Genomic DNA, 18298 nt, shown 5'->3' on the forward strand with positions numbered 1-18298 from the left:
TGATGGTTTAAATATGTTGTTTGTGATGATGTTGCAGCAGCTAAATGAGAGTCTTCTCATATATATATGGAAATGTCAAGGGACAGAGTGGGCCAAATTGCCCCAGATTGGATTTGTGATGTGTGGGAAATCTGCCTTTAATGTGAATACATCTTCTTCATTAGGTAGGGCAGGATAGTGATGTGTTTTTGGAGGTCTTCCAAGACTCTTAATGGAAACCCCAACTCTAAGGAGAGTTGTAAAAATAGGAGTGTTAGTGACTAACCTATCATCAATGAGCAAATCGTGGGCAAATTATGTTTTGTGTAAACAATTTTTTCCATCCCTGATAACATACTGGTCTAAACTCTAATATCTTCTCCGAAGTCCCACGAGGTTGAAGATTCAACACTGAGGGGATTCTTGGTTGCCTTAGAAACAGCAGTTTCATTTGCTTATTTGTTGCAGTGAAAGATCTCTGTGAAGCAGAGGGAATGGGGAGGATGGAGGTAGAAAGAATGGGTGAAGACAATTCACTCAAATAGCTTGACTGAGAAGGAAGAGAGGTGTGGTAGTAGCTAGAGATAAAAAGAAATACAGGAAATACTTAATCTTTTTTTTTCCTCAAATGATTTTGATGGTGGTTATCGGTAAATGTGTCTTCAAATAGAATAGAATTCACAGAAGTCAGAAGAAAGAAGTTGAAGATTAAAAAAAAAAAAAAGTTTAAAGGATGAAATGAAGCTTCACAAGAGGCAAAATCCAGAGCCTAGGGCCCTCTTCTTCCACTGTAGTAATAGGAGGAAAGAATTGGGTACAGCTAAGTTTGTAGATGGGGTGCAAGGATATTCAGAGAATATCTGTTTTCTACCTTTTACTTACTTTCTGCAGAAAGAGGTGAGGCATTTCTTCAGCAAGATGAGAGGAAAAGATCAGGAGCACATAAGGACTGAAATAGTCACTGTGAGGTATGGGAAGGAGGGCAGACACGAAACACGCAGAACAATGCAATGCAATGGATGAATGAGAGAAGGAAAAGTTTTCTTTCTTTTGAGGCAGACACCAGCTAGTGACATGGATTTCAATAGGAACTGCTCACGGAGTACTTGAGAGATCGAAGCAGACATAATTATTTTCATTATATTTTATATAAAATAAACATTTACATAAATTTTATTTTGGAAAGACCTAGGCAAAGTGTACATAATCAGACTTAAATGGGAGGTATAGTTTATGGGAAATATATTTCTAACTGGCACAGCAGAAGTTAACAAAAATGTACATTTATATACAACTGATCAAAGTAGGAAATAACAACATGAAAAGAACCTGATGCAAGTCATTTTCTCCCTGATAAAAAGAGGGATCAGCATGAGTCACAGCAAGTCAGATGGTTTCCACATTATAAAAGCAAGCCATTTGCTTTAAAATACAACAGATATTTTAATTCCTTTGGATAGAATTTTTAAAAATATTTTTTCCCTAGAAACATAACAAAATGATGAATTTTTCTATGTACAGATTGCAAAAAAAAAGAGAAATTATCTCTGCCATATTAAAGCACTTGGACAGTGCAGTCGCTTTTATGGTTGTTAAGTATCTTCAGAATTTCTAAAAAAAGAGCAACGCTGATCAGTTATCTCTTCAGAGGTAGAGGGCTTTATGTCTGGTTTCTGGAACTTGACAGCTCCACAGAACTAACTAATCCCTCCCTGGTTGATAGGTTGAGACACCTGGTAATCTGCCCAGGGTGAGGCGGCTCCTCCATAGCAGACCAGTCCTACCACCCACATTTCCTGATTCTTGGACTGGCGGTGCACCCCTCTTCTGGGCCAGCAAGGCAACCCCAAAAGGATGTTATGCACCTTGGAAAACCTCCAAACGTGATATAAATATACACCACTTGCACCATTGATGATGGGGTCCTGGATTTCTGGGCATCAACATATCTTTTCATTTTGGGGTAAATGGTGGTCTAAACTTACAAACTAATAATAACTAAAATTGTAATGGATGCTGATTTTATGAGCTACATGCCCTAAAAGGTTTTAACTGAAAGGATCATTGGGGATGAAAATAGTACATTTTCATACAAGCCATTTGATAGACACGAAAGTCATCAATTCTGTTGTGTCATTTTTATTTTGCTGATATTGTAACCACTTTTGAGTGTAGTTATTTCTTCTCTTTAAGTTAATGACTACTAAAAGCAAAAAATAATGAAGAATGCTATTCTTGCAATTATTTAATAAGTATTAATAATTATTAGCACTGTATTTAATTAAATTTAATTATAATAAGTATTTGAATTTGATTGTATTTTGTTTTTCAATGCTATTGAAGAACCATTCAGATTTTTCTTTTACATCAAAACTTCAAGAATAATCATAAAAAATTATAATCTTCCATATATAATATATATGGTATTGTGAGCTTCTTAGTCAAGTCAACCTAAATGCAAGATTTGACAAGTATCTGTTCTTTTAAAATGCCAAAAGATATCAGAAAGTTATGTTTTGCTATTATTGGGAGATATACCAACATGCAATTTGATCTAAGTAAAGGTGATTTGGAAACTAGGTGAAGAAATTAAAAACAAACCACCCATAAGTACATCGGCATTGATTATTGTTACTAATATCCTATAGGTTTATTTGTCTAAGATGCACATCCTTCACACATCAGATCAAAAGTTTCATTTTTCCCCCCAAAAACTGACTCTAATGAGTACAATTAAGAAACGATGAAGAAAACTTGACATGTGTGTAATGAAAAGAGAGAAGTATAGGCATAAAGTCTATGCCATGAACACCTTACATGAGTTTTATATATTGGGTGCCTTGTCTGTGTATAAAAATGGTAATTCTTCTTCCTCTGAGACCCAAGAATTCTGAAAATGTACGAATTATACTCCATTTGCCACAAGTGCACACCACCCCACCTGACCCATCTGTTTGTCAATCTTGAAACAAGTCTCAACCAATCAGCTGTGCCATAATTCATTTTTTAGACTTCTTTGGCTTGTTTTAGTCTAGATTTAAACATAAAAGTTCCATTAAAGTTGGGAGACTGCAGTGGTTCTCCAGCCTAGCTGCATATGGGCAGCCGGCCTCTCCAAGATGCCCAAAGGGCCCCAGGGGACCCCTCAGTCCAGCCAGGCTCGAGAGCCCCTTGTATGAAGGAATACTTCTCAACTTAGCTGAATGTGGCTCTGGAATGTTTAGTAGAGACAGTGAGAAGCCCCACATTTGTTTTTATTCCCCCTCAAGTTACAGTTTTTGTGGGTCGGTTTGTAGAGAAGTTTGGATTTTCTCATTTAGTCCTGTTGAAAACATTGTACACCCACCACAAACCCCTGTGTCAAATGAGGGATGATCTATGGTGCATGTCACAGTCTCCTGCTAGGGGCCGTGAGGTATTCTAGGAAGTTGTACCTAAAGTGCTGGCTATCCTCTATGTTTTGTGATAAACTTCAAAATAAACAAACCCAACAGAATGGATCTCAGGATTCCCTAAGATACGATGTCTTTTCCTCCAAGGTATTTGAATCTTTGGTTCAGTTTACCTAGGTGACGTCACTGAACCGTGTTTTATGAATACTGCTAACAGCCTGAAAACATCTGGGTCACTTAAAAAATCCTGAAGAATTCTTAAGGTTGAAATAAACTTGTAGAGCCATTCTCGAGGCTCCCACATCAAAGGACTGCCACTCACTGGGAATCTTAAAGGCAAGGAGGACTGGTTGTAGGTAAGACAGGAAATAGGTTAGGTAGATGGGCAGTCAGCGGGGGATAGATATAGTCAAGTAGCTGCGAAAGAAAAGAAAGTGCTGCTCAGAGTAGCACAGTCACAGATGAAATTCTGATCATTGGCTCAAGGGTTCAGCCAGACTAAAGCAACTCCTGTCTTGTCCTCAGCCAACTTCCCTTCTCCTGAGGGCACCCTATGCATTTAAGGATCCAGTGCAAAATGGAATTGCAGGACCCCTCGTTCAAAAACTATTAAGAATTTCAAGCAAAGCCTTCAACCAAGCACAGCGGGCTTTTGAGGGCAGGACCCTGAGGGACCACATGAACTGCAAGTCCATGAGGCTGGCTCTATGGTCCCATCTCAGAAAGGGGCCATCACCTCTCCTGCCAAGCTTTTATTAGGGAAATGGTTTTATTTTATTTTATTTTATTTTATTTTATTTTATTTTATTTATTTTATTATTTTATTTTTAGGGAAATGCTTTTATTAGGGAAATCTGGATATATCTCCTTGACTAGCCAGGGCACTCTGTTTTTATCGATAAGAATGAATTCCGCATATTAGCTCATGTTTATAAGAACCAAATAAAAATAGTTATAAAATACACTTAATATCTTTGAAAAATAACATGTGATTTATTTTCTTATAGGCACCATTTAACTATGAAAACTATTTCATTGGCTACATCTCAGTGACATTATTAAATCAGGATAAAAATATCTGACCCAACAAACAGGGCTTATTTTTAATGATCAGAGGGATGCCAGTGTGCGCACACAGAGTGAGTCAGAGTGACAGTAAGAAAGAGTGGGGGAGGGACAGAATGAAGGGAGAGATTGCTGGGTGTGGGCAGAGGGACAGGGGAGGGAAGGAGGGAGGGACACACACAAGAAGTCATGGGGAGAGAGAAAAGCACCCAAAAGAAGGTAGAACCAATCTCCAGAAGGCCACATGACCCCTTCCTTCAGAAACTTTTAGGCTGTAGCCGCCATTTTAATCATTCCCACTAATGTACCCTCATACCTTTAGCAGCACTTCAAGTAAGGCATAATTTTGTTTTTCAAAATTTGGGGCTTAGTCTTTTCCATTAACTTCCTAAGTGTGGATTTTGGTCACAGATTATTCTATAAAGTTGTGATTAAAGTCTCAGATACTGTTTTTAGCTAGGACTTCATGTTTTTTCCATTTAGGGGTGGACTGATCATTTAAAATGAACACTGCGGTACATTTCTTGGCCTTAGGGTATAAAAGTATGATTTTGAGGAGAATGAAAATATTTCTTAAAAATTTTTAATTTTTTTTTTATTTTTGAGAGTGAAAATATTCTAAATAGAATTTTGGATAAATTTCTGATATATAAGGTTGAAAGACTATTAGAAACAGAAGATCTTAGTGGCAAGAGATACACTGTTGGATTATTGATGCACATAAATACATGTATGCTAATTCAAATTTGCAATCCTTTGCATTTAAAACATTCCTTGCAACATCCCTTTCCAAAGAAGTTCTTTTAACTAGACTTACCTTGACAAAAAAATAATAACACCAAGGGGCATTACTTCCTGATTTTGTGTTGAAAAGAAGCAGGCTTTTTACCCTGCCCTGGCCTGAGCATGTGAAATCTGCGTGCCTTTCAGACTACTACATCTGCAGGCCACCTGGCTCCCCAGAGTGGTTCCTCTTCTTCTTCTTTTCTTTTTTGTAAAATTTATAATAATGACCAAATTAGAATCAGGTGTTCCAATTTCTTCAATTCCAAAATATATTATCACTCAAACACTGAAGTCAGATTCCTAATTTCTTTAGCTTTAGCAAGTGAATAATCCATATGAATTTTTTGAGGGGCTGTTACAACTTTACTTTGTAATGTAGATTTGTAATTTTTGTATGATCACTTCTAAAAGCTGCTATTAAACCTACTATGTACAGAGAAAAAAATGTGCGTGTGTATATATATTAAATATTTTATAAGTTATGAAATAAATAACACTAAAAAACAAATGTCAAATTGTAAGTTTAACTTTGCTGCCTCTATCTTTTAAATATAAATATATATATTTTAAATTATGAATTTAGACATTTTTTCCCTAGAGTTTTTGAGCATTCTTCACAAAATCTCCAAAATTAACAAATACAGAACCAAGCATTCTGGATTTCCATCAGTCATGTTCTAAAGCACAGAGTTCTCATTAAGCCTCAGTAGACAAATCAATAGAGCTCCTTCCAGCTGTTTTAGTCTATGAAGATTCTGTGATATACTGTACAGATTTTTCAATGGTTAAATATAGTTTTCAAAAAAATAATAAATCTCTGGATGACTGAATGTTAAGATAACAAAGTAGAACATTTCTCTTAGTTAATATCTTTAATATTTGTCATGTAGAATATACTATTTTTTTTCTCCACCAAAATAACAATATATGTGGAGTCAGAGAAACATTTATGATTCAAAAAGCACTTTTGAAATCTTAGAGCAGGACCACTACTCTAATAATACTTGTAATAAAATTAAAATAATCTGAAACATTTCCATAAAGAATTAGGGGTACCAAGATCCTTGATTTTCCCCTAGGGATAAAATACCCATACACAATTCCAGAAGCTTCCTTTTTGATATATTGGGCAATGGGAAAAGCTTGCATCAGAGTGAAACTTCGTTTACTCTTCACTTGGGCTCTAGCAATATCCTCAGGGGGATATTAGACAAAGCTCACTTGATAATAGCCCTTTCCCCCATATATCCCAGAAAATTCTACAAAAAACTATTAGATAACTCAGCTCTAGTTCTGGGGAACTAAATGAGCTACCTCTTGGTGGAATTTCCCAAATGATTTCTCCCAGAGATTTTATCCTCTTTGAAGCATCTCATCTCATGAAGAAGAACTGCTCTGCCTTCAAAGCATTTTAAGCCTCTATTTCTGGGACATAAAAGTCTACATTAAGAGATAGAATTAGATTCTAAGGCTGGGAAAGCAGAGAAGCAGATGAAGGGAAATCTGGAATTAAAACCAACAAAAATCTGTAAAGTGTGTAGTAGTTGTTTTGCTTCCTCTCAGCGTCTCGCTCTTGCTCCTTTTGTATTCTTCCAGGGAAATGCAAGTCTCTCAGCACAGGGTTACCAGCAGGTGTCCCAAAATGTGCCTCCCTGAATTCAGAGTGAGGGGAAAGCTTCTCTGTTGCGCTACTGCTGATGTGAAGGCCTCCATCACTTCTTCCTCTTCCAGAGGCATCAGCGCTGTCCGACGAGACTGGGTCAAATGCTGCTACGTTTGATCCTTTTCTCGAACTTCTTGTAATCGCTTCTCAAGGCGATCCAATTTGGCGAGATTTTCCTGCAGGAGTTTGCTGTCTGGAACCAGCTGTAAGGCTCTCTCATAATAAGCTCTTGCAGACACATAGTTTCCCTGTGGGGAGAAAAAAAGAAAACAATTATATTCTGATCCATGAGACAGCTCTTGGAGAATGGGGAGACCAAGAGGCAGGCCTTCTGGCTCAGTTTAACGTGTATGTCCTTAGAAGGAAACCTGTCTGCACGGATAATTTTCCCTTATCTGTTGGTGCTTTTGGAGAATCCATTTGTTTTAAGTACCAGACCAGCTGGAGAATGTGAAGGATAAGAGTTATACCGTAAGGTGAAATGGCAGAAAAACAGATTTTCAATTCAGATTACTAATGTAGGTTACGAGGCGATCATTTCATAGTGCTCTCGTGGGGTTGGCACTATTCCTTGGTAATCAATGCAGCCAAGGCTAGACATCCCGAGAGAGAAAGAGTGAAAGGGAGGGGAAGGAGGGAGATTGTGGGAAATGTTTTCGAAACTGCAAAAGTAGTGATGATTATATAGTTTGGAATCCACTATACCTGTTTAATGGTAGAAATTATTTTAATATCCTACTGATGACATAAAAACAACTTTTGCCTAATACGAGCTTTAATGTAAATGCAAGCTTTTTTATAATGAAAAAAAAAAACTAATAAGAATACAGAGCAGCCCTGGTGGCCCAGTGGTTTAGCACCGCCTTCAGCCCAGGGCCCGATCCTGGAGATCTGGGATGGAGACCCGGGATCGAGTCCCGCGTCGGGCTCCCTGCATGATTCTCCCTCTGCCTGTCTCTCTGCCTCTCTCTCTGTGTCTCTCATGAATAAATAAATAAAATATTAAAAAAAAAAGAATATAGAGTCAAATGTGGGCAGCTCAGGTGGCTCAGTAGTTTAGCGCCATCTTTGGCCCAGGGGGCATGATCCTGGAGACCTGGGATTGAGTCCCACATTGGGCTCCCTGCATGGAGCCTGTTTCTACCCCTGTGTCTCTGCCTCTCTCTCTCTCTCTCTCTCTCTCTCTCTCTCTGTGTCTCTCATGAATAAATAAATAAAATCTTTAAAAAAAAGAATATAGAATCAAATGTACCCAAGGTATGTGACAATATGAACCTCCTGGATCCTCTTAAAGCAGGAAGGAAGGCATGTCACCCCTGACCTGCTAAAGACACCTGTCACCACCCTCTGTTGGCCCCATCTGCTTTTGTTCAATGGCTTTCTAACTGGAAACCATGTGTACCGACCGTCCTTGATGGTTCTGGAAAAATTAGTCACAATTATTGTCTCCCATGGCCCTTTTCTGCTACTAAATTTTACCTTTCTTATTTGGTCCACCCTCTTTCAGATCTGTGTCCTGCCACATCTCAGAACCATGATGGTCAGAGTTCTCTCCACTCCCCCAAATTTCAATTTACTCTATTTTATTCTCAATCAAACCTCCATGTGGATGAACACCAGTTACTCTCTGAACTCCCATCACAACTTAAAACAGGATTCTAGGTGAAAGTACTAGATAGCAACTAATACTGAATGCTTAACTATCCTCCAATTGAGTTAATGCATGTGAAGAGCTCAGACAGACAGTACCTGATGCTGGGTGAGCACTCAATCTGATACTACCATTGTTGTCATTATTAAACGACCATCCAGCCTTGGGCAAACACCTTCTATTTATTACAGTACTCACTCAACATACTGGTAAAAAAGAGAGTGGAAATGACAGAAAAGGAAATTGTACATTGGGAATCCAGGCTCTGACACAGCACAAAGGGAAACACTTCTGGTTATTAACCCTGATTCTCATGAGAGGCTAAACAGAATTCTGAACAAGTGAGAACCTGGATTTGCTACATTCAATTATTTTTTTTTCAACTCCAGCATTTATCCTCCAAGTATCTTGTGATGTTTATTAGGTTTAGCACACACCTGTAGACAACTAAACATTTGTTGCCCTTAGAGTGCTCTCAAACTGTTTGTATCACAGTTGACTTTGAAATTGTTCTGCTCAGTTTTATCTGAATTTAGGCCTCAGCTCGGTGCCTTGGCATTTCCTTCTCTGATTATCAGCTTTCTTTCACGTAAAATCTACTGCTCGAGTTATCTCCTCTCACTCAAATTGCTCTTTACTTGATTAAACTAGAAGCTGTATTTTTTTTTAAAGTTATATCCCTTGATTCAATGCCCACAATTCTGAGATGCTAAGATAGGGAATCTGAGTTCTCTAATTTTAGAAATGTGCTATCTATTATGATAGCCACCATGCCACATAGCTATTCAAATTGAAATCAATTATGATAAATTAAGAGTTCAGTTGTTCAGCTGTACCAACCACATTTTAAGGGCACATCAGCAACAGGGGCTAGTGGCTGCTGCCTTGGACAGCGCAGATATAGAACATTTCTGACATCAGAGTTCTGCACGATGCCATTCTAGAAAATGCACATAGGGACAGTACTAAAAATAGTACTTTGTGGTATGGCCCAGTTGATGTGACTCTTTGTTTAAAAAAAAAAAAGTTATTTTAGCTTTTTTGGTCTACCCATTTCATCCTTTATAAAGCTTCATAATAATTATCTTTTATTACTAAGCAGTATAAGCAAGGGGCAACTCCCTTCTCATCTCTTCATGCCACCTCCTTGCAAAGCTTTATTGTAGCTTCCAACCCTGCCACAGCCCTCAGTATCCTAAGCTACACCCAGGCTCGGGGAAGGATGTGAAGCCTGGAATGAGCTAACACAGCTGATGTGCACACTAGCTGGCAATACAAAGGATGGAAAATTAATGATGGCTCTTTAGGACCCAATAATAATAATCTTGCATCCTAAGGGTGCCATGTAAATGACCACATCCAAGTTATGTGCCTGGTTTATATATTTATATTGGATTGTATCACATGAATTCACTGATAGTAGATAATTTTTCAACTCCAAACATAGCAATTTTATACTGTTCAATCTCATACATAATGTTTGCAAAGATGAAAAACTGCATAAACTAATTTTTAATCAGTGTTTGTAACATTTTTTTAAATGATTTTATTTATTTATTCATGAGAGACACAGAGAGAGGCAGAGATATAGGCAGAGAGAGAAGCAGACTCCATGCAGGGAGCCCGATGTGGGACCCGATCCCGGGACTCCAGGATCAGGCCCTGAGCTGAAGGCAGACGCTCAACCACTGAGCCACCCAGGCGTCCCTAGTGTTTGTAACATTAAAGTAACACTCAATAGATCCTTCTTCAACCTCCAGACACTTATCAGGGCAAGTACCTCTACATTTAAAGCATTGAATTTACATGTTAATCTGAGAGTTCAATGAATGTACTATTTTTCCTATATTTCCAGCTTTTTTGGATGGTCTTGAAAATACTTACTGTATCTTTTTTTTAAAAAAGATTCATTTATTTATTTGAGAGGAAGTGAGAGAGAGAGAGAGAGAGAGAGAGAGAGAGAGAGAGAGAGAGTATGAGCGGGAGGGGCAGAGGGAGATGGAGAGAGAATCCTAAGCAGACTCCATGCTGAGCCCAACATGGGGCTTGATTTCACAACCCTGAGATCACTACCTGAGCTGAAACCAAGAGTTGGCTGCTTAAACAACTTCACCACATAGCACCCCTACTTATTTTTAAATTAACAACCAGATCTATTGCTTTAAATGAAGGCACATGCCATCTAAAAATATATTGAACACATTATTTTAAAATATAAATATTTGGGGGGTTGGGGTGACTGGGTGATGGGCACTGAGGGGGGCACTTGGAGGGATGAGCACTGGGCGTTATGCTAAATGTTGGCAAACTGAACTCCAATAAAAAAAACTAAAAAAAATAACTATTTAACAAACTATTTAAATATTTAAAATTATATTACTATTTTAAAAGTAAGTTCAGGGTAGCCTGGGTGGCTCAGCAGTTTAGCGCTGCTTTCAGCCCAGGGTGTGATCCTGGAGACCCGGGATCGAGTTCCACATCGGGCTCCTTGCATGGGGCCTGCTTTTCCCTCTGCCTGTGTCTCTGCCTCTCTCTCTTTGTTTGTCTCTCATGAATAAATCAATAAAATCTTAAAAAAAAAAGAAGTAACTTCATATTGCTGGACACTTGAGAAGATCATTAAGGTCAGAGCTCAGGTTATTCTGCTCTGATAAATGTCATGTTTGTCCCTCCTATTAGAGCATGGCTGGCATTCACATCATAACTATCCCATTATCCCCTTCTGGCTATCTAATCACGAGTCACCTTTGTATTTTGTTGTGTTTCTGAGAGTGAGCAGTTCCCAATTAACAGTAAACCTTATTAGACTTTTGTTCAAATGATAATCACTATATTGCTATTTTATCAATATAAAGATTGATAGAAGCCTGGAAATAGTTTAGCTAAACAAGAGTTATCCTTTAAAACATGTCAGACCATGGCATTTCTCCCTAACACATCTGGCATGGCATAAGAGCTGAAGACCCTACACTCCCCTTTAAGGCTCTCACAATCTGGCCCTGTGACTTCTTTGACCCTGACTTTTACCATATTATCTCATTTGCCTCCTCCCTGTTCTTCAAACACAGCAAGTACTCTCATACCTCAGGTCCTTTGCACATGCTCTTTTCTTGTTTTGCCACATGGCTTGTTCCTGTCAGGTCTCTACTCAAAATCACTTTTTAAAGTGAGGCCTTCTCTAATCACCTTAAGTTTAAATTTTAGTCCTTACCACATGGCACTTCCTATCTTCTTTCCCTCTCTCTTTCTCTTATACATGTTTATGTATATATACATACATGTATGTGTTTATTTATTTATTGCCTGTCTCCCATACTAAATGTTAGCTCCATGAAGACAGGAAGTTCAGCCTTTCTTGTTTAGTGTTCTATTCCTAGTGTCTGAAGAAAGAGTACTTGGCACATAACATGCTCTGTATAAATGTTTGTCAAATGAATAGATGAATGAATGAATGAATGAGTGATAGTGAGTTCTTGAGCTCATTGCTTATAGACAGCCATCTTCCCAAGGGTCATTCTTAATGATTTGCTCAAAGGTAGCTTATTCTTTTGGAAAAACAAAAACCAAGAATCAAACCCACGAACAACCTTATGTTTCAGTAAATGACTAGGGTGTAAAAGATACACTAGTTACAAGAAATAACCAAGTAATATTTAAAGTAACACTGTGGTCTTGACCATGAGTTAAGCTGTAGGACAATGATCTACAGGAAGTTCCAACAAGGCTTAGTTCACATAAGCAAATTTTATTTGCTGTACGATACTTCTCTTAAGTATATATGATTTTCTTTATGTTCCATAAAATCATGGCATTTAGTTTGTATAGATTTAGTTTTCAAATGACTTCATGACATTCAATATGTAGATAATACAAAGTGAACATAAACTGCCCTAATTTCACTTTTAAACACCTATGGGTTTTGGCATTTAAATAATTCACAGAGGGAATTAACAATATTTTCTCAATCTTTTGAGAGAAGACAGAAAGAAAAAATGCAAAGAAAAACCCATCCACATGGAAGGGCATTACTCTCCTACCTTGATGTGTTGGATTCCACCCATGTTCATCCAGGCCTGTGCTTGATCTGGATTTAGCTCCACGGCTGCTTTATAGCTCTAAATAGATAAAAAACATCTTCAGGTTGAGAAATGAGAACCCATGTTTAATGCTACAGGATGGTGGCAACCACTTTCTTCATACGTGAGCATGTAAATGGTTAACACAATGAAACTGGACACTTCTAGCTCACAGGTGTTCCCGTTTATTTCAATTATTTTCCAGAACTGATGATTTGGAAGTGGAGGAAACTGAAATGTGTAATTTGCTTGCAGAGACTGAGGATGCCTGCAGGGAATCCAGGTGATTTTATTATAGTGCATCATTTCTCACTGGCCTTGACCTGCAAGAAAACTGCTTTGGCCTTTTCTCTATAGATGGGAGTTTTTAAGAATATTTTTTTAATAATCACAGAATCTTAGAATTTAGTGTTTTCCCACTCAGCTCAGCCCTAGTAGTATCACCTTTCACAATATCATTAGCCTGGTTATTCGGCCTATGCTGAAATTCTTACAGTAACAAGACACTCATTTCTTCCTTGAGGACATCCATTTTCCTAGGGGATGGTTTCAATCATTAAAAAGCCTTCCTTTTTCTTTTGCCACAAGGTCTTCAAATGTCTGAAGAGATTTACTTATCTCTCAAATACTTCTTTTGGTCTGGAAATGTGTATCCCATTAAATGTAACATCTGTGAGGCATATTTGTAATATTTTGCAGGTTGTTTTACATCACTGGCATGCTCACCACTGGGTCTTAATTTAAGAGTTAAGAATGATGACCTTAAATAAAGCTAAAGGCTAAGAGAGTTGCTTCAATTACAAAGTTAAGTATCTGTGTATATTTTAATTCTCTTTGCCATTTTCATTGATGAACAGATTTATAAAGTAAATAGAATCTGGCCCGTCCCTCCTCCATTTCTGTTTTAAGAGAAATAAGCAAACAATAAGAAACTATACCTTTAAAGAGCTCCTAAAATAAACCTGAAGAATGTGTCTCTTGGGTTAATTTATATCAACAGAGATGAGAGTTTAGGATAGAAATTAAGAACCTGAATTTATTTTTATTTTTATCTATTTATTTATTTATTTATTTTTAAGAACCTGAATTTAAATCCTGGCTCCGTCTTTTACCCTCTGTGACCTTAAGCAAGTTACGTAACCTCTGAGTCTCAGTTTTTTTCAACTGTAAAATGAAGACAATGATCATAGTTTTCCTGTATGACCGATATGTTGAGAAGATTAAATTACTTAATATGTGTAAATCATATATAAAAATGCTAACACACTGTAACTGCGATTATTAGGTCACAGCCCCACCTGCTTCCTTCATAGATCTACCACTTAATTAACTGATTGATTGATTAATTAGTTAATTTATTTTAAGTAGACTCCATACCCAGTGTGGAGCCCAGTGTGGGGCTTGCACTCACAACCCTGAGATCACGAGTCAGATGCTTAACTACTTAAGCCACCCAAGCACCCCAATCTAGCCACTTTAAAATGGCTATTTGATTTATTAGTTAAAGCAACTAGTTAGTTAAAATCTTTTTTTTTTTTTTAAAGATTTTATTGACTTATTTTGGAGAGAGAGAAAGCACAAACCAGGGGAGAGGCTGAGGGAGATGGAGAAGTAGACTCCCCATTGAGCAGGGAGCCTGATGCAGGACCTGATCCCATGGTCTCAGAACCAAGACACTCAGCTTAGGTGTCTGAGCCTTCAGCTCAGACACCTAACTGGCTGAGCTACTCAGGTGCCCCTACTTTTGTTTTCAATAAAATGTGTAAGATATAGACAGATACTGATACCAAATAACTTCACAACTAAATTACAGATTCAGGGATGCCTCGGTGGCTCAGCGGTTTGGTGCCTGCCTTCGGCCCAGGGCATGATCCTGGAGTTCCAGGATTGAGTCCCGCATCAGGCTCCCTGCATGGAGCCTGCTTCTCCCTCTGCCTGTGTCTCTGCCTCTCTCTGTGTGTCTCTCATGAATAAATAAATAAAATCTTTTAAAAAATTACAGATTCATTAAATTGTCATGCTAGGTATTAAAAAATGTTCACATGTTAAGGTACTAAAAATGTTCACAGGGCAGCGTTGCCTGGGTGGCTCAGTCATTTAAGTGTCTGACTCCTGACTTCAGCTCAGGTCATGATCTCAGGGACTTAGATTGAGCCCCGCGGTGGGGCTCTGTGCTCGGTGGGGAGTCTGCTTTCCCTCTCCTCCTCTCTCTGCCCCATCCCCTGTTCAAGCATTCTCCTTCTCTCTAAAATAAATTAATAAATCTTTTTAAAAAAGTGTTCACAGGGCAGAGAATAGTACACAATTTCTGCTTCCAATATGCCACTGTTTCAAGAATTCATGTTCAAGTTAGTTTTCCCAAAGATCTTTACATGTGCCTTCCAATATTTTATAAATCAACTCACTGTTTTTTTTCAAAAACAATAATATCACTTAAAATTTTACTTTTCTCATGTTATATATAGTGTAATTTTATGGCTTCTTTAATTCCTACTTGTGGCTTTACCAGAAATGCTTGGTATTTCTAAAACATTTCTATGTGCTTGTAATATCTTTTTGACTTCAAACTGTGTATAAATTTTATTTGGAAGCTGTAGATACTGAATGCCTGTAAGATGCAAGGCATTATGTTTTCAAACATAAAAGAAAGCAGTTCCTTTCTGTAGGGAGAAGTCCAACGTAACCGGGGAGCAGGCATTGCGCACACAGGAGTGGGAGAGGGGGCAGGAGTGGGGGGAGAAGGAGAGGACAGAGGGGTAGGAAAAAGAGACCTAACGATGTAACACATGATACTTTCAAATGACTTGTAGAGACGGTAAATGTGGTAAAAGCTCATAGGGAACAAGGACACTAGGAGAAAGCATGGTCCAGATGGGCTTCCACGGGGAGGAGGACAGGCTGTGCGTTAGCAGATGAGAGGGAATCTGTGGGGACGTGGGGGGTTGGGTGGAAGGGTGTTAGAAGGCTGTGTGGAAATGCCAAAGCTATTCAGACACTAGTCCAGATGGACTAGAGGGTTACTGCAGGCAAACAAAGAGTGAGAGAGGCAGAGAGAGAAACGAGTTTGAGGGAATTATGTGGAATTGCTTCAAACAGCACATTAAAGGTGGATAATTCAGAAAGTAATGCCGAGAGGTACCGCAGAACTCTAAATAGTAAAACACAGAGACTCAATTATAAAAACCAAATATATAACGTCATTGCAATTAATCAGGAACTTCACTCCACAAACATGCCAGTGATCTTAAATTTTCCTGTATATGCTTCAGTAAAGATTGAGAGAATTAATTTTAATCCCTTAATTTAATAACATAATTTTATTAAGTGTGTATACCTCAAAAGCTTTATCCAGAAGATTCTGCTCTCTTAGTTGGTTTCCTTTTGTGAAAAAAAGCTCAGATACGACTTTTGGGTCCTTTGGTTTTAGCTGGAGAGCCTTGTCTATAACATCCAGTGCCTGCAACAGGTTTGAAAGTAAGATGGAATGTAGGTTAGAGGAAGAAAAACTAACTTAAATGATAACATTTACACTATTTGCTCTTATGTAGTAGCTGGTGTGGTAAGCGACAGTCAAAACATTCTTTGTTCTCTCTGATGTTCTCATTGAGAAATAATGTGGCCCTGACAAAATAATTTTCCTGATGGTTTCCATTTATATTAGTGACAATGACTGTCCCTGACCATGCCACAAAGAGGTCATGTGATAAAGCTGAAGGAAAACAAGATCTGGGGTCAGTCGTTTTGCTCTGCCCGTGTCCATCTGGACCACTCCACCCATAACCTCCTCTAAGGTCCTTGGCACCCACTCTGCCCCCAGCACCCACTACCCCACCCCTGCAGCCAGGGATCCCTTCAAAGCACAAATCACACCATGTTGTTCTCCTTAAAACCCCAAAGCTTCTCCCAGGACGAAAAACAAAACCTTTGAGGGCAAACCTCAAGCCCTGTCGGGTGTTGTCTCCAGGAACCTCTATGGCCATTATCTTCCACAGCGCCCTGTCCCCTTCATGCCCATCCCTCAGACTTGCCATTTGCTGCCGTGACGCCTTTGCATGTACTTTTTCCTGCTTGGAATGCTTTTCACCATCCCCCTTCATCTAATAACTCCTATTTATCATTCAGCATTCACCTTCGTATCACTCTGCAGGAAACCTAACCTCCCAGACCACTCAGGTCCCTGATTATATGCTTGTTAGGTTCACGTGACTCTTCATGACATCACTGAGCACAGCTATAATTCTACATTTGTTTTGTGATTGCTTGTTTAATCTTGGTTTCCTCTTCTGCTATAAACTCCATGAGGACAAAGGTAATTTTTTTCTTTTCCTTCTACCACTTTATTTCTGGTACCTCCCACGCTGTCTGGCATATAGTAGGCATTCAATAAATATTTTGTTGAGTCAGTTCATAAATTTACTGATTAGGTGACTTCTCAAATGGACATAAACAATAATAGTTGCAATACAGGGTCACTGACCTCTATAAAGACTGTTAAAAGGATTCTATAAATAAGGTATTAAGAGGAATGTGGAAAATGATAAAGCATACAAATGTTAGCCTTTATATAGTTAGGTGAAAACAAATTGAGAAAGTCACATAAAATCTTTAGACCAAGGACGAGCCAAGAAAATATTATTTCAAGGGACATATTAGAGTTAAGGGGTTATCTGTGAAAAGCATCCATAAGATAGGATATGCCAGCGGATGATATTTGAGACTGCTCAGCCTCATAAATGTGCAGACTGGGAATCATTCAGGTGCACCCTATTTTCCACCTGTGAACCCAAATAGCTCCAGCGTGAGCTCTACCTTGTCGTGGTGCTCCTGCTTGCTATAGATTGCTGACAACAAGCGGTAGCATTCAAGGCATCCAGTCTCTTCTGATACAATGTGGTTGGTCATCTTCTCAGCTTCTTTTGTCTGACCCATCACGGCCAAAACCTGAGCCTGTGAAAAACACACTGAATTGGCTTAGGAGACACTGTGTTACCACCTCATCAAATAAAGCATCTCTGAATAGAGGCATTCCAGAAACACTCCAGAAAAAAATGCTTAGCATCTGATTGCAACTCACAGAGGGAGTTGAATTTCCAATTTATGGGCTAAAAACTTTGTTGTTTGTTTCTGTTTATTTATTTGGGGAGCATGCATTGTGCATGAAGAGCAGGGACACCAAAGATATCAACAAAATGACTTGTGACCTTTTTTTAAAGTTGAGTAAATATTTCAACAAAGAAATGATTTTTTTTATGGTTTCAATAGGACATGATGTTTCTAACAAGATAAGAAGTTTGATTTATTGCCTATCTGAAGAGGAACAGCAGAAATGCAAACTTCCAAAAAAACAAAATTAAAAATATTGTCAACTATTAATTTTTAAAATTTGACAACCATACTGTAGTTGTGTTAGAGAATGTCCTTGTTTTCAGGAACTAGATGCTGAAGTATTTAGAAATAAAGGGCATGAGATCTATAACTTTTACATGGCTCATGAAAAAAATAAATGTATTAGTAATATTCATTTGCACACATACATAAATATGCACATAGGTACATATATGGATGCATCCACCCATACCTACATGAGGGATTGATAGACAAATTCTAAAAACTGATGGATCTGGGTAAAAGGGGATACAGGGGCTATTTGCTTTTCTTGCAAATTTTGTAAGTTTGAAATGATTTC

At 38.3% G+C, this 18298-nt stretch overlaps 1 protein-coding gene across 1 annotated transcript in view; it reads right to left on the reverse strand.

Annotated features, from left to right (window-relative positions):
* Positions 1 to 1144: 1144 nt before the first annotated feature.
* Positions 1145 to 18298, reverse strand: part of TMTC1 (transmembrane O-mannosyltransferase targeting cadherins 1) — a 274216-nt gene continuing 257062 nt past the window's right edge. The window contains exons 17-20 of the mRNA XM_055318820.1: positions 17422 to 17559; positions 15947 to 16069; positions 12574 to 12651; positions 1145 to 7133 (exon numbers count right to left, since the gene is read on the reverse strand). Of these exons, the coding sequence (XP_055174795.1) occupies positions 6993 to 7133; positions 12574 to 12651; positions 15947 to 16069; positions 17422 to 17559 (480 nt within the window). The 3' untranslated portion in view covers positions 1145 to 6992. The remainder of the gene's footprint in view (positions 7134 to 12573; positions 12652 to 15946; positions 16070 to 17421; positions 17560 to 18298) is intronic.

The sequence above is a fragment of the Nyctereutes procyonoides genome, unplaced genomic scaffold, assembly GCF_905146905.1.
Source record: "Nyctereutes procyonoides isolate TBG_1078 unplaced genomic scaffold, NYPRO_anot_genome, whole genome shotgun sequence".
NCBI classification, from domain to species: Eukaryota; Metazoa; Chordata; class Mammalia; order Carnivora; family Canidae; genus Nyctereutes; species Nyctereutes procyonoides.